This window comes from Aphelocoma coerulescens, chromosome 14 (assembly GCF_041296385.1).
Source record: "Aphelocoma coerulescens isolate FSJ_1873_10779 chromosome 14, UR_Acoe_1.0, whole genome shotgun sequence".
NCBI classification, from domain to species: domain Eukaryota; kingdom Metazoa; phylum Chordata; class Aves; order Passeriformes; family Corvidae; genus Aphelocoma; species Aphelocoma coerulescens.
Window position 1 is genome coordinate 17,251,475 of NC_091028.1, and position 22,615 is coordinate 17,274,089.

The window sequence follows — 22,615 nt, forward strand, 5'->3', positions numbered from 1 at the left end:
ATCGCAAACGCTGGGCATTATTCTTAGCGTCTCTGTTCTTGGCGTTCCTCAGTGTGGTGCCGATACCATTGATCCTTTGACTCGTGAGCTTGGAGGTGCATCAGGATCACGTCTCTCTTCAGCGACGTTGAGTCGGGTGTCTTTTCAGGTCTTGTTCTGAGCTGCATTGTCAGCTGTGCACTGCAATGATCCATTATAGAGGATGAAGGCTTGTAACAATGTGAAGATAGCTGGAGGATTCCACCCGTCCAATTCTCGGGCATCCATCTTTGCGGTTCTTGGAATAAGCCCTTCTGTCATCATCCTCCTCTGCCAGGGTTCTTGCAGCCTCGTTGGCTCACCGTCGGTCTCGCCGTGGTCATCTCATTCCTCATTTGCTCGGTCCTTGTGATCATCTAGCCTAGAGTTTTCTCTCCTTGTTGTGTCCCCTTGTTTGTCATCTTCTGTGTCACGGGTGCCTGAGTGGGTTTGGCCCAGAGCTGCTCTTCCCTGATGCATACTGTGGAGTATGGGTGTAATAGGACAAGGCCTGGGGATGTGGAATTTGTGGTGTAGCTTGTAGTTTGGCCTCAAGATGGTATTCCTAGACTCATACAGGATGGCTGGAGCTGTGAGGTTCTAATGCAGCTCTTTGACTTTTGTCATCACTTTCTTGCAGACGCAGACGGATTAAATCTGCGGCAGAGCGCCCCGTACCGTGTGAGGGGGTTCCCACATGAAGGTCGGTCACTGTTTGTCTTTGCAGGGCAAACATAAATGGTGGCTGTGTTACAGGACTGTTCTTTGTCTTTGTTCTTAGGAGGTAAAGCCAGATCTTAGCAGTCAAGGTCAAGTGAATGAGGTAAGAAGTCACTGGTGGAAAGAACCACTTGTTATGCCTTGGGTGCCAAGTTCTGGTACAGCTCTAAGCATCCATTGTCATTTGTGTGTTTCAGGTAGTCCCCTTGTATTACACCAAACTCCTCGCCGACTGGCTGACGGACTTGTCTTGCCGCCCTCCTGAGTCCTCCGCAAGTATCATGGGACTCTGCGATGAAGCCTTTACCTTTTCCATGCGAAGGTACCGTCCCGGTAGCCTTTGGCGACGGCCGAGGAGTTGCGGCAAGTCGGGGTGGGGGGGGGGGGGGAGCGAGGGTCCGCTCAAGTTTCAGCAGTCCCGCATCACCTCCTCTGCTCTTAACTCAGGTATACCCTGCGGTGACGGTATCGGCCTCGGGGCGTGGCCAAAGCGTGGGGCCCAAGGACCCCGGCCTTCTTAGGAGACGGTGAGTAGTGGAACTGTTGGGGGCTTGGCCAATGTGCCACAAAGTTCCTGTACTGATGTTTGGTTTTCTTTATTGTAGCCATCTAAAAGACAAAAGCCCGGCGATGGTAGGAGCTTCCAGGGTGGTGAGGCGGTCGTCTTTTGCGTCCCAGGTGGATTCACATCTCAGGACGTCTGAGAGATAAGTCAAGGGGATGAAATCGGAGTATCGAGTCGGGCCTCGCCGGGAGGGATTTTTGCGTCAGCTTTGGAGATGGGGATACCCAAGAAGGGGCGCCTTAGCCCGCATAAAGTGAAAGTCTCACATTTGATGACAATGCTGAGGTGCGCAGGGCAGAGCAATCCGAGCGCATGTTGTGTCACTTGTCTATAGTGCATGCCATGTCTTTTGGGTGTCCTGTGTCACAGGTCTTTTGCCTTAGCCCTTTGATGTGCTTGCAGTCATGCTTTCCACCCTGAGTTCTCTCTCCTTGTTGTATCCTCTCGTTTGTCATCTCCTCTGTCATGGGTGCCTGCATGGGTTTGGCCCAGAGCTGCTCTGCCCTGCTGCATACCCTGGCATATCGGTGTAATAGAACAAGGCTTGGGGACTTGAAATTTGTAATGTAGGGTGCAGTTTGTCCTCTAGATGATATTTCTAGATTGTCAGAAGATGGCTGGAGCTGTGAAGTTCTCATGCAGCCCTTTGACTTTTGTCATCACTTTCTTGCAGATGCAGACAGATTAAATCCGTGCCAGAGCGCCCCATACCGGGTGAGGGGGTTCCCACCTGATGGTCGGTCACTGTTTGGCTTTGCAGGGCAAACATAAATGGTGGCTGTGTTACAGGATTGTTCTTTGTCTTTGTTCTTAGGAGGTAAAGCCAGATCTTGGCAGTCAAGGTCAAGTGAACGAGGTAAGAAGTCATTGGTGGAAAGAACCACTTGGTATTCCTTGGGTGCCAAGTTCTGGTACAGCTCTAAGCATCCACTGTCATTTGTGTGTTTCAGGCCGTCCCATTGTCTTAGGCCGTACCCCTCACCGACCGGCCGACGGTCCTGTCTCGCTGCCCTCGTTAGTACTCTGTGAGTATCATGGGACTCTGTGATGAAGCCTTTAAGTTTTCCATGTGAGGGTACCACCCAGGTTGCCTTTGGCAACGGCCGAGGAGTTGCAATAAGTTGGGGAGGGAGGGAGGGGGAGTGCGGGTCCGCTCAAGTTTTAGCAATGCCGCATCACCTCCTCTCCACTCGACTCAGGTATACCCTTCAACGATGGTGTCGGCCTTGGAGCGTGGCCAGAGCGTGCGGCCCGAGGACTCCAGCCTTTTTAGGAGACGGTGAGTGGCAGAATTGATGGGTTTTGGCTGAGGTGCCACTAAGTTCATGCACTGATGTTTGTTTGGTTTTGTTTATTGTAGCTGACTAAGAGATAATCAGCCTGGTGAAGGCACCAGCTGCCTGCATGGTGAGGCGGCCACCTTTTGCACCCGAGGCAGATTGACATCCCCAGACATCCAAGAGATAAGTTGAGACCTGTGACCCACAGTAGGGGTGAAAGCGGGGTGTCGAGTTGGCACTCACCGGAGATATTTTTGAGTCAGATTTGGAGGTGGGGATACCCAAGAAGGGGCCCCTTAGGCCCCATAAAGCTTAAGTCTTGCTTTTGATCACAGTGCCGAGGTGTGCAGGGCAGAGCAGGCCTGGTACATGTCACGTGTCTATTGTGCGTTCTCTGTCTTTTGTGCATCTCATGTCACAGGTCTTTTGCCTTAGTCCTTTGAGGTGCCAAGCATGTTCCTTTTCACTTTGCGGGTATTGTCCAGGCCACCTCCAGAGTCGGGTGAAGATTTGAGGTGCGCCAGGGCAGCAGTGTAGAGGAGCCCTGGGGATTAATCTTCTGGAGGGTGATAGTCACGTTTTCCGTTTTGTCGTCTTAGGCACCATGAGCCGGTGTGGAGCCGAAGTTTGGAAACGGCCAGTAAGCGATTAGCCTTTGCAGTTACGAGGGAGGGGGGCGTTGCAGAAGGGGTCATTTTTGGGACGTCTCATTGCAGTCTGAAGTTTCTTTCTGAATTTTCACAGCCTCCAAAGCAGACTACAGGGAATGTACTGATGTCCACAGTGCCCACGTGTTCTTTTCTGTCGAGGATGGATTTTTTCCTCTCATCTCTGAAAGCTAAGTGTTGAGACTGGTGGTTGGGAGAAGGGAAAAACCTTTGGAATCACAGGAGGCAATCTGAAGTTAGCTTAGAGGAGAGGGCTGTAGTGGGATGGGCCCCTTGGAAGTAAAGGGAGAGGGTTTCTCCTCAGCATCACCTGACCCTTTGCCGGGCAGAGCAGTTCCATACCCATGTTTTTGCAAGCTTTGTGCTTTGAGTCTTGATGTCATCGCACATCTTTTTGCCTGAGGAGCCTGCCTTTGGGTCCGGAGCAGTTGCCCAGCAGTCATCACCTCTTTCTCTAGGCCTACTGAACTTCTTGAGCATCCTCTTAACAGCTTTGGCACTAGCTTCTCGTAAGGAGTTGTTTCACTGTCATGTGCTATTGCCATAGAGCCGTCTTTCCTTTGGCATCATCACTTTCTGGCTCATCTTGCAGCAGGAATCTTGGGTCCATCAGGTGAAACTGCTGGGCAGTTTTAACTTCTCTCTGTGTTACGTAGTTTGTGTCTATGTTGTGTAGTTTGTGTCTACCCTCTTCTGTGTCCTAGGGCTTTGTTATGTCTTGATGCTTTATCGGCATTGTTCTGGGCCGTATTGGCAGCGGGGGGGGGGGGGGGGGGTCTCTCCTTGTGTACTTTCCCAGATTGGGCTTATTCCGGCATCTTTACATTTTTACTTTTTGAGACCAGAAGACAGGCTTCTGTCTGCCTGTGAGCGCATGTGTGTTGATGGGTTCTAATGTTGTATGTGAGATTTTTGCCTTTCAGGTTTTTCAACACATTTTTAAATTTTGAATTAAAAAAACCCCAGCCAGGTTTGTCCCCCCCCCCCCCCCCCCCAGGTTTTTTTTCCTTCGGTCCTGGCCGGTCTGCGAGGCGACGTTCATCGCCAAGGTTTGGGTGCGGACCGTGCCGGCGATGGGGTTTTGTGAGGCAGGATGATTTGGAGGCTCCTGGGAACCACATTCCCATAGAGCGCCAAGGGTTAGTGGAGCGGTCAAGATGAGAGCAAGGGTGGGTTTGTGTGTAAGCTAAAGGAGGTGTGGGTGGTGGATGACTGTTATGTTCTCTACATGTTGCTGTTTTGGGTTTCTTATAACAATAAAAGAAAATGTAATAAACTTTCCAGAAACAGTAGCATTGTTTTATTGTATTGATATGTATTTGGCTTGCATTGCCCTGTATTGTTCTGTATTGGTGTTTGCCACTGAATTTCCATGTATTGTTCCGTGTGTAAATTGGACTTTTGCCAGCATGTATATGGATTGTATTCGTACTTGTGTTTGTATACGTTATTTCCACATTTTGCGGAAGTGTAAATAAAAAAATTCAATGAAGAAAGAAGTTCCAAAGAACTCGCTCAGAACAGGGAAAGAAGAGAAAGCGCACAGACTTTCAATGCAGTACTCTAAAACCGGCAAGAGATTTAGTCTCTGTCGGAGCAAAAGCTCCTCTGGACTCAGGCCCAGAGGGAAGCCAAAGCACGGGGATTGAATTTAAACCTTTGGACAGGCTGAGATACATGAAGCCACACCAAAGTGAAATAGAAACACAGATTTTTAACTTCAGTAGAAATATATGCTAAGTGCCTTAAACATTAAAAAGCTGTAGCAGAGACCTTAAACACAGTTCTTGCTGCAGCAGTGTTACCTTTTCACAGAATTCTTTACTTTAGACAAAATATAGATAGAATTACACTGTTCATATTTTTTAGATAGACTGTTCACATAAACAATAAGAGCCGATAGAAACTGCATACGCAAATCTGTGTAATACCTATGTAGTACTTGTGTAAGGCTTACGACTGTTAGAATCAGGCCAGGATAGGTTAAGAAAAACTAGAATCGTGTATTAATCTTATTGGTCAGTTAACAAATATAATCCACACTTCCGTAAGAAAAAAATATAGAGTGTATAGTACATTGTATAGAGTGTATCATGTATAGTGTGTATAGTATATGGAGCATATAGAACATATAGAAGAGGCTGTTTTTGCCTGCTGTTGCTGCTTGGCTTTATCATGTAACCCCCTCTGAACTCTGCCTTCAAGAAAACTATGAGACTATGAAATAAAGAACTTAGCAGAACAGCAGCCTCCTCTGCTCCGTTACCCTGGTCCGAGAAGGAAGGGTACCCCGTCAAAAGCTCAACAAGTCTCGTATATCAAATCTCAAAAGTCACATGCATACTTATGGAACACTTTCTAGTTTAAAAAAATATTTCAAAAACCAATCCTGACAGTTTACCTGCACCTGGCATCAACTATCTATTATCTATGGAAAGGAAAGCCCGGTGCCTCAGCGTGTCAGGTGCAGACAATGAGCCGTCCAGGGAAGGAGCAGCAAATCCTTTCTGCACCTGCCCTCACACTTGGACCGGCAACAACCCCAGGTGTGAGCCGTGAGAATGATGAGGGGGCAGAGCAGCCCCAGGTGTGAGCTGTGACGGTGAGGAGAGGGCGGCTCCTGCCGGGGCCTGTTTTAGGAGGGGTTACCTCAGCTCACTTTTGCAGGGCTATGTTGGAGGAGAGGGGCTTACGGTGAGGTCCTGGGGGGGTCTCTCACGAAAGGACGGTGAGAGTGTCTCACAGGGTCTGGGGGAGCACTCGGATGCAGTTAGATGCGGAGCATTGCCAAAGGAGGTGCCAGGCAGCTGCAGCTAAGCAGGTGAGCCGGTGCGTGGGTTTGCGGGGGTGGTTCTTTCTATTTTTCCCTTCCGATTTCATCTTGCCAGTCCCTCCCCCCGTGCCCTCAGAAAAAATGGGGATTACGAGAACAAAAGGAGTTTAAATGGAGGGAAGAAACTCCTCCTTCATTATTGTCTGTGTTTGAACGAGGGGATCCCCCTTCCATTTTAAATGGAAGGGGAAAGCACAGATGTTACCATTTTATGGGTTTGAATTGAGGGTAACCCCTCCATTTTCATCAACCTAAGTTCTAAATTGAGGGGGAAGCCCTGCTGCCCCTGCTTTTTGAGGGTTTTAATGAAGGTAACAATCGCCCTTTCCCCATCATTTGAGAGAGTTGAGGAAAACTCCTCTCTTTCTGATATCTTAGACCATTAAATAGAAAGGGAGAACACATTTATTTACCATTGTATTGGTTTGAATTGAGGTGAACACCCCCCGTTGCCTCAGTTTCAGGGGTTAAATTGAAAGAAACTCCGGCTTTTCCAGCATTTGAAAGGTTTGAATCGGAGCGTGCCACCGCATTTGAGGTCGCTTCCGGCCATGCCCCGGCACCGAATGTCTCCCGCGGGAGCACTCCCGGCCCCTGGGGAATTTCTGAGGAGGAGTGGAAATTTGGGGGCTGGGCCGCCGACAGGGACCGACGGAGCCGCGCCGGTCCGAGCCGCGCGGAGCCGAGGTGAGCGCCGCCGGGCCCGCAGGCGGGAGATGCGGCACGGAGCCGCGCCGCCCCGGGTCGTCCCGCCCGCTCCGTGCCGTCCGTGCGCGGGGCTGGGGCGCCGCCGGGTCCCCTTCGGTCAGGCGCCGGTGCCGGTGCCGTTCGGCAGGCGCCGGGGGCGGGCGGGGGTCTCCCGGCGCGGGACCGCCCCCGCCTGCCGGAGGAGCCGCTTCCGTGCCGCGAGCCACGCTCCGCCCGGTTCCGGGAGCGCGGGGCCGTCCCCGGGCGGCGAGTGCCGCCGGTTCCGTGGGTTGCGTGGCTTTTCCGGTCCCCTCGCACCGTGGAACAGCGCCAGCCCGGAGCGAGTCCCAGCAAGGGGCACTGTAGCACGCTTGCGGCTTGTCCACTTCATAGTTTGCTTGCAAAAAGCCACCGAAAGGAACAATGGAAAAAAAACCAACCCCGATCTCCCAGGCTTTTTATCCAGGAGCTTAATTGGTATTGCTCTTTAACTGAGCCACGGCTTTAAATAATGAATGATTTAGCAGCCTCTGAGATAATCCTTGTCCCCTCTGTGATTGACGGAGGCAGACAAGGAGGTTTAATCAAATTAGAGAATTTATTAATTACAGCAAGCAAGGCATAAGCAAAATCAGCACTGGGCGACAGGGGAGTCCCCGCTCCACCGACTGCCGCAGGGGTTTGCAAATTTGCAAACTTCTTTTATGCAGGATCATTTCCTATTAACTTATCTTTAAGGGAGTACTCTACGCATGTGTGAGCTTGTTGCTAGGGGGTCGTTTTCTGCCTTCTGGTGGTCGATGGCTGAAGGCAAGTAGTCTTCTTCAAGTGCCCTCTGGGTGACCCTTTCCATATTTGGTCAGTTAGTATCCCCTGCTTTTCTTCCTGGAGCTTAAACAATAGTACACTTACAGCACTTACAACCTTTACATATGGATTTGTTAAGACATTTCCTGTTATGTACGTTGTGGCCTGTGTCAGCTCTTTTCAATGAACAAAATACCCTTATTTATTACAATCCCCCCTTTTTCTCTTGTTCATTTTTGTTCATTGAATCTTTTTAGCTCTTGTTTAGCTAATTCTAACATTTCTTCTTCATGATTTTCTGGTATCTGCTGGTATTTAGCCCTAAGGAGCATTAAATGTGCTACTTCTAAGCGCCCTTTTACTATGGAGATCAGCTTATTGAATATACACGGCCCAAATGTGAGTCCTAGGACTAACAGAATTAGAGGCCCTGCGATGGTAGATAACAAAGTGGTTAACCAGGGTGAATGATTAAACCAGGATTCATACCAGCTCTGTTGTGCCTCTCTTTCTCTTTTCCGTTGTTCTAGCCGTTTTCTTAGTTCAGTCATGGTGTCTATCACTACCCCAGTGTGGTCTGCGTAGACACAGCATTCTTCTTTGAGTGCTACACACAGTCCTCCCTGCTGAAGGAATAATAAGTCTAATCCCCTCCTATTTTGTAGGACTACTTCTGATAGAGATCTTACTGATTTTACTAGGCCATCAATTGCTTGTTCTATTCGGCTTAGATCTTCATCTACTGAGACCCTTAGTGCTCTTAATTCTTTTTGCTGGGTGACTAAGGATGCTACTCCAGTTCCTGCCCCAACTCCTCCTATAGTGAGAAGGGTTGCTATGGTTAATGCAGTAAAAGGTTCTCTTTTTACTAGGTGATGATCTGCTGTGGTGTGTTGTTGGTACATGTATTCACTAGGATGATACGTGATTCGGGGTATGATGGACACTTGAATACAATAATCGTGGGTGTAATTAAATAGTTGAATTCAATGTAGTTTAAGTTCTAGCGGGGGCCTTTGAGTTATCATGCCCTTTTTCCATAATTCTTCTCTATATTTCATTAAGGTAATAATGTAATGATTCATGTTTTGGTCTCTTAAATTTGGGTGATCTTGAGGTTCCCCCATATTATAAGGCATTCCATACAGCATCTCAAAAGGGGAGATTCCCATGTCAGATCTTGGTTGAGTCCGTATGTTTAACAAAGCTAATGGTAGACATTTCACCCACGACAACTTGGTTTCAAGCATAAGCTTTGTCAATTGCTTCTTTATTTCCCCATTCATTCTTTCTACTCGTCCTGAACTTTGGGGATGCCAGGGGGTATGATATTCACACTTTATTCCCATAATTCCCATTACTTCTTTGATGATTTTAGATACAAAGTGGGGTCCTCAGTCGGAGTCAATAGTCTCAATTATTCCATATCTAGGGATAATATTTTCTAATAGAACTTTGACCACTGTCTGTGCTGTTGCCCTTGCTGTGGGAAATGCTTCGACAAAATGCGTTAGATGGTCTACTATAACTAATAAGTATTTACTTCTTCCTACTTTGGGCAATTCTGTGAAATCTAGTTGTATGTTAGCAAAGGGCCTGTGTGCTAGTGGTCTCCCTCCCAATGGGTGTTCTCTTAAATAAGCCTTATTCACTTTAAGGCAAGTTATGCAGCCTTTAACAATTTGTTTTGCCAAATTATATATTCCAATACACATATACTTGGTGGCAAACTGGTCTGCTAGTGCTTGTGTTCCCCAATGAGTTTGGCTATGTAACCTTGGTAAAATTTCTACTGCTATTGATTTAGGTAGTACTACTCTTCCATCTGGGAGTTTCCATTCTCCTTCTGAATTTTCTTTTAGCCCCATTTGTGATAGTTTCTCTTTTTCTTGTTCTGTAAAACTATACATTCTAGTTTTATTGGGGAATTTCTCCTTTGGTTGTTCCTTATCCTGAACTTGTCGTATAACCAAAAGTGCTGCCCTTTTTGCTTCTTGGTCTGCTGCATTATTACCTCTACTCCTAAAATCTAATCCTTTCCGGTGTCCTTTAAGATGTACTACAGCAATTCTTCTAGGCTCCCGTAAGGCCTGGAGTAGCTGTCTTATTAGCTCCTGATGGACTAAGTCTTTCCCTTGAGAGTTTATTAACCCTCGTTCTTCCCATATTTTTCCAAATGTATGTACCACTCCATATGCATATTTGGAGTCTGTATATATTGTCCCTGTTTTATTTTTCAGCAATCTCAGAGCTCGTAAGACTGCATACAATTCACAAGCTTGAGCTGACCAGGATCTACTTAGAGGTCCTGACTCTAAGACTTCTGACCCTTCCTCTTTAATGATTGCATAGCCAGATACTCTCTTTCCCTCTATTACCCGAGATGATCCGTCTACAAACAGCCTCTCCCCTTCTTCTAATTCTTCTTATTCTTCTTCTTCTTCTAAGTCCGGTCGGATTTTGGTTTGTTCTTCTATGGTTAACATGCAATCATGGGCTAATTTATTCTCATTTGGTTCTCCGTATAAGAACTGGGCCGGATTTTGTAGTGTAGTGACCTCTAGTGTTAGCTTTGGGGAATCTAATAAGATCCCTTCATACTTTAAAAGTCTCGAATCTGTTATCCATTTTTCAGCTTTTTGTTGCAATATTCCCCTAATATTATGTGGAGATAGTACCTTGAGTTCCCCATTAAAAGTTATTTTACGTGCTTCTTCTACCAAGAGAGCACAGGCTACCACTGCCTGTAGGCATGTAGGCCATCCCTTGCTTACTGGGTCTAATAGCTTTGACAAGTACCCTACCGGTTTCTTTCTCCCAGCCCAATCTTGAGTTAATACTCCATATGCTGTCCCATTTTCAATGTTTACAAATAGATAAAATGGTCTTTTAAAATCAGGTAAACTTAGTACTGGAGCGTTAATTAAATCCTGTTGCAGTTGTTCTAAGCTCTGCTCATCCTCTCTGCTCCATTTCAATAACCCGTCATGACTGAGCTTGTTATACAGAAATTTAACCTTGGTACTATAATTATCAATCCATTGTCTACAGTAGCCTACTAATCCTAGCAATTGCCTTACTTGTCTCTTGCTCCTTGGTGGCAGGAGTGAGAGGATTCCTTTCACTCTTTCAGGGTCTATTTTTTTCTCTCCTTTACTCAAATAATAGCCTAAATATTTTACTTCTTCTTCTACAAACTGTAATTTTGCCTTTGATACTTTTAGTCCCTTCAAGCTTAAAAAGTTTAACAGTTTAATGCTCTCCTCCCGAACTTCTTCTTCTTTTCTTCCTGCAATCAGGAGGTCATCCACATACTGAATCAAAGTAATGTTTTCTCTTGTTTGATATTCTTGGAGGATTTGTTCTAATGCTTGTCCAAATAAATTTGGTGATTCTGTGAACCCTTGTGGCAGCACGGTCCACCGCAACTGTTGTCGCCTATGAGTATCTGGGTCCTCCCATTCAAAGGCAAAATAATCTCTACTATTTTCGTCTAAGGGGCAGGCCCAAAATGCACCTTTTAGATCAATTACACTATACCAGTGATTTTCTGGCCCTAGTCTACTTAATAGGGTGTATGGGTTAGCAACCACCGGGAACCGGGCCACTGTCCTCTTATTAATTTCTCTTAAATCATGCACTAATCGATAGGATCCATCCGGTTTCCTTACTGGTAAAATGGGTGTATTAAAAGGGGACATACAGGCTTCTAGGAGTCCCTTGCTTATTAGTCTGTCTATTTCAGGCTTTAGTCCTCGTTTCCCTTTTGGGGATATGGGATACTGCTTGATCCTTATTGGAATTTCTGGATCTTTTATGGTTACGGAGAAGGGCGGAATGTTCAGTTGGCCCACACTGTCAGGCGTGTACCATACCTCAGGGTTAATTTCCTTTTCATCCTCTACTCTAAGGGGGCATAGTTTGATTCTCAATTCTTTATTAATTACCTCTAGGTTTATTCCCAATTCTACTATGAGATCTCTACCCATGAGGTTATACTCTGCTTCTGGTGCCAGCAAAAGGCTTCCTATTCCTATTTTTGATTCGGTTTCCATCAGGACATCTTTAATAACAGGGACCTCAAAAGGTTCACCCTTGGCGCCCACTACAAGGGCGGTGTCTCGGGAGACTTTACATCCAGATGGTAAAACTTGGATAGTTGATCTTTCTGCTCCCGTATCTACCAGGAATTCAAATTCCTGGCACTGGGGACCGACTTTTATTTTTATCAAGGGCTCTGGATGTTTCTTGGTCCCCAGTAAGTAGAGCCCCTGACCCCTCTAATCTTCTTTAAACATCTTTTCATCTCTTATCCTCTTTCTACAATCCCTTCTGATGTGTCCCTTCTCCCCACAATAAAAACATACGACTGCTTCCCTCCTTTCCACTCTCTGATTTCCCTCTGTGTTCCTAGGGGCCTTTCTGGGTATTTGCCCCATTCGGCGGGGAGAGTCTTGTTTTCTGCTTTCCCTTACTGCTGCCACCATCATTCTGACTTGTCTCTTGTGATTCTCTTCATCCCTCCTGACATATACTTTCTGCGCTTCCCTCAACAATTCATCTAATCCTCTCTCCTGCCAATTTTCTAGTTTTTCTAGCTTCCTCCTGATGTCATCCCATGGTTTGGCTACAAATTGAGTTTTCAGAAGTGCCTGACCCAACTGTGTGTCTGCGTCCAGGCCTGAATACAGCTGTAGATTCTTTCTTACCCTTTCTAGCCAATCTGTTGGAGTTTCCTCCTTTCTCTGCCTCTCATTAAAGGCCTTATTTATGTTTTGTCCTCTCGGTACTGCCTCTCGGACCCCTTGTATAACTATTGTCCTTAAGTCCTGCATATGAGTTCTGTGTGCTGGATCCTGATGATCCCAATTAGGGTTTTGTAAAGGCCATTTGATATCTGCCTGTGGGCCTTGGGCATGTTGGGCATCCCAAATTTGCATTCCCGCTCGCCTAATCATGTTCTTTTCTTCTGCAGTAAAAAGAATATTTAGAATTGACTGCAACTCATCCCAGGTCTATATATTAGGGCCTAAAAATTGATCTAGCTTCTCTGCAACTCCCAGGGGGTCTTCTAATAGGTTCCCCATTTCCTTCTTAAAGTCCCGTACATCTCCAGAGCTAAGGGGAACTGAAATAAAGCCAATTCCTGGTTGGGGTCCCCCCATAGGCACTTCTCTTAATGGATAGAGGTTATGACGTCTAGCTCTGCCCCTTGTCATTGGTCCCTCCCGTTCGGGTTCAGGATTCCCTTCTTCTTCCTCTAGGGGCTGCTCAGGGAGTGGGAGTGGGGGTGCTTGCGGGGCCTGTGGAGGTATATAGGGGGGTGGAATCAACGGGACTTCCTCTTTCTTTTTATCTTTTCTTCTTACCCCCGAGTTTTCAGATTTTTCCTTTAAAGTAAACAGGAGTACCCCGGGGGTCTCTATCCATATTTTTGCATATTCACTCTCTTCTCGACTAAAAGGAGTTTTGGAATTTACCCATAAATTCAAATCCTGTCTCACCCAGTCCTCGTAGGACCCAAATATAGGCCAAAATACATTTCGTGATATCTGCTTTCCTCCCCAGACCTCTATACAATAATAAATCATCTTGGCCTTATCTTTATTCTGTGTACTCGAATAATGCCTCCAATTATTCAATAAAAGCCCTAACGGACTATCCTCAGGTACTGGGGGAAACCTCATGGAACTAGAGGGCTTGCTTTTCCCCTGTCCCATCCTCTGGAGTGCCTTCAGGCGTTCTGTGTGTGGAATCACTCGCTTCCCCTGGTTCGTGGCCCACGCCCTCGCGGGCAATGGGAACCGCACTACTGAGGGTCCACACTCGCTTGGGGAGTCCGGCTGCCGGCCCCCCTCTCACACACCGCACTCGCCACACTCCAGGATACCCGACCCCGACCGAACGGATCCCTTTTCCGCAAATACTCACGCTTCCAGCGTCTTCGTCCGGACCTCTGCGCACAAAGTTTATGGGGCCGACCGGTTCCCTTTGCTTAATGCCTTGAGTTTAGGTTCGTCAGTGGGAGCGAGGTAAAGACTGAGGATACCGAGGCCACCAGAGGTGGGGCGCCTCCCCGATATCTCTGTCTCACTGTATCATTCCCATCCGAGTCACGGCACCAAATTGTGATTGACTGAGGCAGACAAGGAGGTTTAATCAAATTAGAGAAGTTATTAATTACAGCAAGCAAGGCATAAGCAAAATCAGGGCTGGGCGACAGGGGAGTCCCCGCTCCACCGACTGCCGCAGGGGTTTGCAAATTTCAGTCCTTCTTTTATGCAGGATCGTTTCCTGTTAACTCTTCTTTAAGGGAGTACTCTACGCATGTGTGAGCTTGTTGCTAGGGGGTCGTTTTCTGCCTTCTGGTGGTCGATGGCTGAAGGCAAGTAGTCTTCTTCAAGTGCCCTCTGGGTGACCCTTTCCATATTTGGTCAGTTAGTATCCCCTGCTTTTCTTCCTGGAGCTTAAACAATAGTACACTTACAGCACTTACAACCTTTACATATGGATTTGTTAAGACATTTCCTGTTATGTACGTTGTGGCCTGTGTCAGCTCTTTTCAATGAACAAAATACCCTTATTTATTACACCTCTATCTTGACAAGATTAAGGTGAATTTGGCTTCTTAGGTTGTGTAATTAGCATCTGCTGTCTGAACTAACATTTGCTGTCTCCAGCTAGTTAACTTGTGCTTACATGAGTTAGTTATTGACTGCCCCTTCTTCAATCCCCCCCTTTTCTTTGGGTATTTGTAATTCTTTACAAATCTTGCATGTCTTTAAAGTAAGAACCCTTCTCTATCTTAGTTCTAAGTTTATGCTTGTGCCATGGAGCATAAGCATCTCGATTCCAGGTACATAATATCATACAACAGTAACTACTAATACAAACCCTAAGTAACAATGCAATAACACAAATAGCTATTACAAACAATTGTTTAAGCCGGGTAAGTTGGGTAACCATGCTGTAAGTTTGTCTCATACCTCCTCAAACCTTCAAGAACTGTAATCTAAGGTGATCTGATGCAATGTTCGCTTTGGATAAATAATTTTAACAGTTTTCTGGGTATGATTATGAGACCCTTTATCCTAGCCCACCCATCTGTGCTCATTTGTCCCTTGTCTTCTTGTATCCAATTTAAATCATCAGTGTCATATGGTGGTTTGTTTTTTTTTTTTTTACTTATAAGGATGCTAGAAGGAATTAGAGCTAGGGCTTGGATCTGAAGCCCACTGGCCACTGCCTTTGCTGTTTTGTCTGCCATAGCATTTCCCAGTTCAGGGATAGTGTTACCCTGGGACTGTCCCTTACAATGCATTATAGCCACTTTTGAAGGTTTTACCACTGATTCCAGTAACTGTACAATTTCAGTAGCTTGCTTGATTTCTTCTGTGAGGTTAATAAACCCCTTTCTTTCCAGATAGCCCCGTGAGCGTGTACCACCCCAAAAGTATACCTCGAATCAGTCCAAATGTTGATAGGTTTTCCTTTGGCCAATGCCAAGGCTCGAGTTAGGGCTATTATTTCAGCTTTTTGAGCTGATGTCCCCACAGGTAATGGTTTTGCCTCAATGACAGCGTCTGTGGCTGTAACTGCATACCCAGCGAGCCGCTTACCATTCTTGACATAACCGCTCCTATCGGTGAACCAGTTTGCCGCATTTTCTAGCGGAGAGTCCTTTAGGTCCGGGCGGCCGGAGTAAACCGCCTCCACGGTTTCGATGCGGTCATGCCGTACAGGCTCCTCAGCAGCTTTGCCCCAGGTAAGCTGCTGGGTTTAAAACGTTAGTTACTTGGATACTCACATCCTCCGATTCTGCTAGGACAGCCTGGTGTTTGAGAAAGCGAGATGGGGTTAACCAGTGATTTCCTTTCTGTGTGAGCACTGCTGACACCGTGTGAGAAACAAAAACAGTTACCTACTGTCCCAGTGTGAACTCGCGAGCTTCTACGTTCAGGATCACGGCTGCCACTGCACACAGTGCCGACTCTCCTTGGCTGACCACGTCCGGCTGCTTGGAGAAATAAGCCACCGGCCTTTTGTAGGGTCCCAGCTTCTGTGCCAAAAGTCCCAGCGCCAGTCCTTGTCTCTCATGTCAAAACAACAGAAAAGGTTTAGTGACATCTGGTATGCCCAGTAGAGTTACAAATACATTATTAGTCTCTGGTGTCCAGCATAGGTGAGTTCCCCTAGTCTCTTTTAGAAGTTGGTATAAAGGTTTCACAATGAGTCTATAGTTGCAGATCCGTAATCTACGCCATCCTGTCATTGCCAGAAAAGTTCTCAGTTCTTTGGTTCTTCAGTTGGCCAGGGCATTTGACAAATTGCCTCCTTCCTGTTGTCTCTCAAGGCTCTCTCCCCTCCTGCCAGTTCATACCCCAGATATGTAACATTGTGGAGGACTAGCTGAGCCTTTTCAGGAGAGACTCTATATCCACTTAGTCTCAGAAAATTGAAAAGACTTACAGTCCAGTTCTTGCAGTCTTCACAGGTCCTTGTTGCTATTAATAGATCATCGATGTACTGCAAGAGCGTACCTTCCCTTTCCCAAGCGGCGGCATCCAGGCTTCCAGTTCCTCGGCTAATTGATCTCCAAATATCACGGGTCTATTTTTGAATCCTTGTGGCAATACAGTCCACGTAAGCTGGCTTTTTCTCCCTGTTCTGGGGTTTTCCCATTCAAAGGCAAAAATTTCCTGACTGCTTTCAGCTAATGGCAGACAAAAGAAAACATCCTTTAAATCTAAAACTGAAAACCACACTCAGTCACTTGGTAATTTTGTGAGTAAAGTGTCCTCAGGTCCTGAACTAATCAATAACTTCCATTTGGCTTTTGTACTGGTAGAATTGGGGTATTTCAGGAAGATCCACACTCTCTCAACAACTTCTGATCAATAAATTTACTAATTATTGGTTCCATTCCTACTCATGCTTCATGCCTTAGTGGATATTGTTTAACTGACACTGGTTGTACCCTTTCCAGTAGTTCAATAATCACTGGGGGAGCCCGTTTTGATCTCCCTGGAATTTCAACATCTCTTACTAATGGGATCATCTGATTTGTTATTTTACTATCTATGGGTATTTCTCTTCTTTCAGTCTTGTTTGTTTTGTCGTTTTTTTTTGGTTTTGTTTTGTTTTTTTTCCTAGGCCTGAGTTGGGCAAATAATGAGTTTTCCCTTTATCTAATCTTAGTGGTTTAACTTACACTTCAAAGTCCTAGTCAGGTATCTTCAGGAGGCTTCTTTGGTTGTAACTTCTTTATACAGTTTTTGTTATAATAATATTCTTACTCTGCTATATAATTCTATACATTATGAAGGATTAGTTTTTATGATACCAAACTAACACACAAAACATTTTCATACAAAATATTCTCATGCAAACATATCTTTACATCAGGGCTATGCTCTGTTTTCCAGGAGACAGATTATAGCACTCTCGTCATTTAATCTTGACACAAACTACAAACTGTGGCTTTATTTTTGGTGGGATTAAAAATGAAATGAATTGTCTTTCAAACTTAGGGTTTGTTTTTTTTTTCTTTTTACCTCATGTAGCCTTTTTTTTTCGGTGAATAAATTGCCTTCATCCCATTCTGCACCTACAACTGAGATTGCAGAATATGCTATAAATAGGAGGGGTGAGGAAAAGTTAAAACATCCTCTTAAGACATATGGCATGAGATTGAACAGCACTTTAGTTTGAGAGCTGGTAGAAGGCTTTTCTGTATCCCTCCTGGTTTAGGAAGGGGGATTCAATCATTTCTCATGTAGCATTTGCTTGTGTTTTGTCACGATTCTTTTAATTCACTAATTAGAAAATCCAAAAAATTTAGCCAGATTATAATAATTTTGAAGCCTTCTGAGGCAGAACCGGGAGGGTTAGTCCATATTTGTAGGATTTCAAATATGTATAAATTCTTATACCAACTCTCAGGATAATATTGGTTGAAACAAATTATACATCCATAAGACCTGAGCCACACCATTTTTCAGTAAAAAGAGAAAACAAGTTAGACAAAAATTAAACTCAAGAATATGTAGAATGCTTTAACTACTATTTGATCTGTCACTTGCAATGAAAACACAAACAAATTACAAACATGAACCAACTGACAATGCAAGCAATTATGGTGACACTTTCAATTTCATTGGTTTTCACACAGCTCCATCTCATGTGTTGGTAGATTCCTATAAAAGAAAAGTGAAAATTTGGCCCACTAGACCGATTATTAAAAAAGAAGTAAAACTTTATAGGGCTAACACAAAGTGACAGCGAAGCAACGGTTATCACATTTAGGTGTGATTTTGCTGCTTGCAGTTTCCTTGCTCTCAAACTGCTTGCTTTATCTTTGATGTCGGGACATTTGACATTCCTAGAAAAGAGAAAAGAAACAAACTTCCCCCCAAAAAATATGTCTGAGTGAAACAAGAGTTTAATTGCATTAACTTATTCAAGGGGAGTTTTAGTTTTTATTCTATGAAGTGCTTGTCGCACCACTTTTGTTGTCTCCCACAGCTTTTCGGTGGGGTTTCTTCCAATCGATTCTTCAGCGGAGGGAGCGAGACTGCTTTTAAAAGTTTTGCAAGAGTTGCAGTCTGTGAATCAGGCATTTGAGTCGCCTTTTTTTTTTTTTTTTAAATAACCAATCACATTTTTAGTAATCAATCATCTTTTAGTAACCAATTGTTCCTTATCTCAATTTTTTTTTTTTTTACCAAGTCCACCCCAGGAGTAGAGAGGTGACTAACAAATTAACCAAGGAAGGACAGCAAAGCATTCTCCCCATAGGTTTCTTTACAGCCCCTGCAGATGAGGCTGCATGACAAATACCTGGGCCTGCACAGGGACAACACCATCCCCACAAGGCAGCAGCTGCAGAATTGGCCGCAGGATTAGAATCTGCCAATTCTAGTTCTCCACAATAAACCACTGACCGGTGGCAGGGGAGGGTTCCCCACAAGATAGGAGCTCCGGATTCGCCTCAGAACCGAAACCTGCCAATTTTGGCTTTTCACAACAAAACACAAAAGGCACAGGGGCACGGGTCTCCTCCAAACAGGAGCCTTTCAGCTCTGCACAAGCACCACATAACAGGAGCCTCGCAGCTCCGCACAAAACACCAAGCAGAAAAGGGAACTAAACACCCAAACCTATTAACCACAATGTCCACAATTCTTACAACCTCTGCCATCACCTTTGCCATTGCTTTTGCCTTTTCCTCATCTCTTCTTCCATACGCTTGCTGTACTTTTCTAATCAGCTCCTCTCAAATTTCTCACTATTCTCTGCCACTCTCCCCTTTAACATTATCTGCACTTTCCTTTTCTGCCAAGTTCTTTATTCCTGCTCTTTCTAGTCTGATACCAAGCTCTCTCCTCTGGCAGCTTGGACACCACCCACTCCATCTAGTAGAAATACAATACCACTTTCTCTCACAATTAATACATGCACACAAAGACAAGCTTTAGAACCGTTTTCTCACACTTAACACGGGATTTCAAAAGGGAAATCAGATGGAGCTATATCAGAAAGGCGTTGGGGGTCTGCATGTTTTCAATTCAATAGCTAAAATCTTTCTCCTCTAAAATCCACCCCCTTTGGACAGTAAGGTTGAATTCCAAACCGACAGTTTATGTGATTTATGCTCATTCGCTCTTTGCCAATCGCTTCGCTTTCCTCCGGTCGAGCCCGTCGCCGGGGTACGGAACCGCAGATAGAGCCTCTCACTCGCTTTGTACTTTGACAGCACGTCTCATCCACTCTCACTCACACAGCAGCAGAATAGCAACAGACAAAACAAAAATAGCAGTACAATAGCACACGCCAGTGGGGTCCAGCCCCTTAAAGGTACCTTTCCCAGTGGGGTCCAACCCCTTAAAAGTACTTTTTTTTCTTGCCCAGGACTAATTTTGGGAGACCCAGTCTTCTTCGGGACTTTCAACCCACCCTCAGGGACTCGAACCCTGGACCTGCAGGTATTTCTGTGTTTAAAAGGAATAGCAAATACCTTAATTTGGTGCAGATGGTCCTTGTCCGCCCCCGCCGCGAGCCAAAGGACAGCCGAGCTCCCCCTGAAAATTCAGGGTCGCGACCGGGAGGTCCGCTTACCCCTGGATCCGGCAGCCGGGCAGAGAGGGTCCCATCTCGGGGCACCAGATGAATCGCGCCGCAGCCGGGCCAGGAGATTGGCTTGAAACTGGGGGTCACGAATTGGTCTGGATTTGATGATTCTGCATGAGATGTCATGGAAATGAAACTCTTGGATATTTCTGAGACGTACCTGGGGACACTCCAGGTGGTTTCATGTCTCAGCCATACCCAGAGTGACACAGGCTTCTGAGCTGCACTGAAATAACTGAATTGTAAATAAGTAAATTTACTTACCCAATTCCCTTTGGTCCCAGTGGAGACCTTCACAACAAGAGACAATTACTTGTAATTAGTTTCTTGGCTGTGCAGCTATAAAAACTCCCTGAGACTCCCTGAAACTTTGTCCTTGGAATTTAAGTCAGTCCTTCTGACTGGTGTATCCAAACTAAAACTGTTCCCAAACCCTGTTTTTGCAGACCCAGGAAACTCGGGAGATTCTGCACTTTCACTACACCACCTGGCCCGACTTTGGGGTCCCAGAGTCGCCGGCCTCGTTCCCGAATTTCCCGTTCAAGGTGCGGGAGTCGGGCTCGCCGAGCCCCGGGCACGGCCCGGTCGTGGTGCACTGCAGGGCTGGCATCGGGAGGTCGGGCACCTTCTGCCCGGTGGACACCTGTCTGCTGCTGGTAAGGGCCACCTGCAGGGCCACCTCTCCTGCACAGGCACCTTCAGGGGAGCTTTGGTGCAGCCTTAAAGGAGCTGGAGCAGGGGCTGGAGGGGTTCCCTGTGATTTCCTGTTGTTTTACTCTGCTGTTTTGGGAGTGTATTCCAAGGCAGGTCTCATTCCTAAGTGGCCATTTTGAGTTAGGGGAAGAAAAGTCTCCAGTTTTCAGAGTGATTCGCAAAGACAGGCTTTGCTTTCAGGGAAAGCAGCATTTTTGAGGCCCAGTGTTTTCCCCTGTGTGTTTTTGGAGACCCAGTAAAGAGCCGTTGATACCAATTGTATGTGAGTTCATTCGTTCTGTAATGTGGAGGGTGGTGTGAAGGCCTTACCACAAAGTGAGTCATTGTAGTGAACCTCATCAGAGCAGAAAACACGTTTCACGTTTTTATCTGCAGATGGACAAACGGAAAGACCCTTCTTCCGTGGACGTTAAGCAGGTTCTCCTGGAAATGAGGAAGTACAGGATGGGGCTCATCCAGACTGCAGATCAGCTCCGGTTCTCCTACTTAGCTGTTATTGAAGGGGCAAAATTCATCATGGGAGATGCTTCAATGCAAGTAAGTGCTCCTGGCAGCTCCCAGGGAACTGCAGCAAGTGGGTGGAAGGAACAGGATGGAAAGAAGCTTCAAACGTGGTGCTTGCTTCAGCTTCAGTACATGTTTATGTTATGGGGCTTTTAGGTACAGTGCTTTACAATCTGTCACAACCTAAAGTGCTGCGTTTTATTTATTTCCACAAGTACCTGTGATGTAGCAGGTGCCTCCTGTGCTTTCCAGCACAGTGACTGGGGTGGAGCTGCTGCATCAGCCTCCCCTGACATTTCAGACAGTACAAGTTTTCTAATATGCCTGAAGTTTAAGTGTCATGATTAAATTAATCAGGGTTTTTTATGGTAAGCAGAACTCTAGCAAAATAGATTTTATTTTGTGCTGCTTAGGTTTTTTAGAAGCAGATGGGAATTTCTTGCTTTTATGGCCAATATGTTTTGTGTAGTGGATGTAGCTTGGGCTTGGAGTTCTTGTGTTTTTCTTGCCTTTTTTTCAATTCTGCCAAGCCTCCAGATCTGTGTAATTCCCTTGCCAAACTATCCTCCTCCCCAACAGTGCAGCGCTTGTTCCCTTACACCTTTAGTTCATTGTGGAAAGCATTTATTTCAGTGAACAAATGTTGTTGTGGCAGGTGCAGCGAAAAGCAGAAGAATTCTCGGTAAGTTCATCTCGGAGACCTCAAGTGCCGGCCAAAACCTCGCCGCATTCTGCCGTGACGCCACCGAGGGAGGAAAGAGCGTGAGGTGCAAAGCCCCGAGCAGAGCGGTAGGAAACGGAAGGACCGAAGAGTCGGGCTAGGTACGGATTTAAACCGGGCCAGGTATAGGAACTGCAGAGCAGGAAGAGTCATTTAGCTGGAATTAATTTGTTTCAGGAAGCATCTCATCATATAGTCTGTAATTTAACAGTTCCCATGCCAGGAACTGTTAATCGTAGCGGAAGACAGCAAACGAAGCCTAGAGACTCGACCGGGATGCCCCAGGTCCCTGCCAGGCGCAGATTACAAAAAACCAAACCCCGAGGTTACAAAAACAGTAAAAGCTCATCATACAATACACAGGGAAAAAAAAAAAAGCCTACAAATACACCAAAAAAACAGCCTACAGAAAAATTTTGTTCTTTGTTTTGTTTGTTATTTGTCTGGTATTTTGGAACAAAATACCAGAATAACCTAGTTCAAAATCATAGAAACCCAAATTTCAAAATACCAGAAAAACAGTTTCAAACAACCACAATACCCAGTTCCAAAATATTAAAATAGCCTAGTTTCAAAATACCAGAACACCACGTTCAGAGGTAGCAAAGTAACCCAGTTTCAAATTGCCAGAACACGTTCAGAAATACCAAAGTAACCCAGTTACAAATTACCAAGTTCCAAAATACCAAAGTTACCCGGTTTCCAAATATCAGAATACCAGGTTCCAAAATACCAAACTAATTCCATTTCAAAACAACAGAATATCAAGTTCCAAAATATCAAAATGACCCCGTTTCCAAATATCAAATTGTAAAATACTGATTTTCAGATGTCTTGTACAGGCAGGATTCCCAAACCCACAAAAATGCAGTATTGTCAAAATGGGATCTGTGCTACCAAAATGGGTATTTTCTCCTCTGAAAAGCTTTCCCATAATGACCATCAATAGATGCATTTTTTTAAATTGTA

General features: G+C 45.5%; 1 protein-coding gene and 1 long non-coding RNA gene across 2 annotated transcripts; both read left to right on the forward strand.

The window, feature by feature from the left end:
• Window positions 1-2,300: 2,300 nt before the first annotated feature.
• LOC138118657 (uncharacterized) lies at window positions 2,301-2,927 on the forward strand. The gene is made up of 3 exons (XR_011155243.1): window positions 2,301-2,328; window positions 2,503-2,582; window positions 2,664-2,927. It is a non-coding gene; the product is annotated as an uncharacterized lncRNA (long non-coding RNA).
• A 2,885-nt stretch (window positions 2,928-5,812) lies between these two features.
• LOC138118782 (tyrosine-protein phosphatase non-receptor type 1-like) lies at window positions 5,813-22,615 on the forward strand. Its single transcript, XM_069029993.1, has 7 exons — window positions 5,813-5,838; window positions 5,919-6,072; window positions 6,582-6,771; window positions 19,489-19,562; window positions 20,154-20,363; window positions 20,797-20,958; window positions 21,581-22,615. The coding sequence occupies exons 2-7, from the start codon at window positions 6,016-6,018 to the stop codon at window positions 21,689-21,691; spliced, it is 804 nt and encodes a 267-aa protein (XP_068886094.1). The 5' UTR covers window positions 5,813-5,838; window positions 5,919-6,015; the 3' UTR covers window positions 21,692-22,615.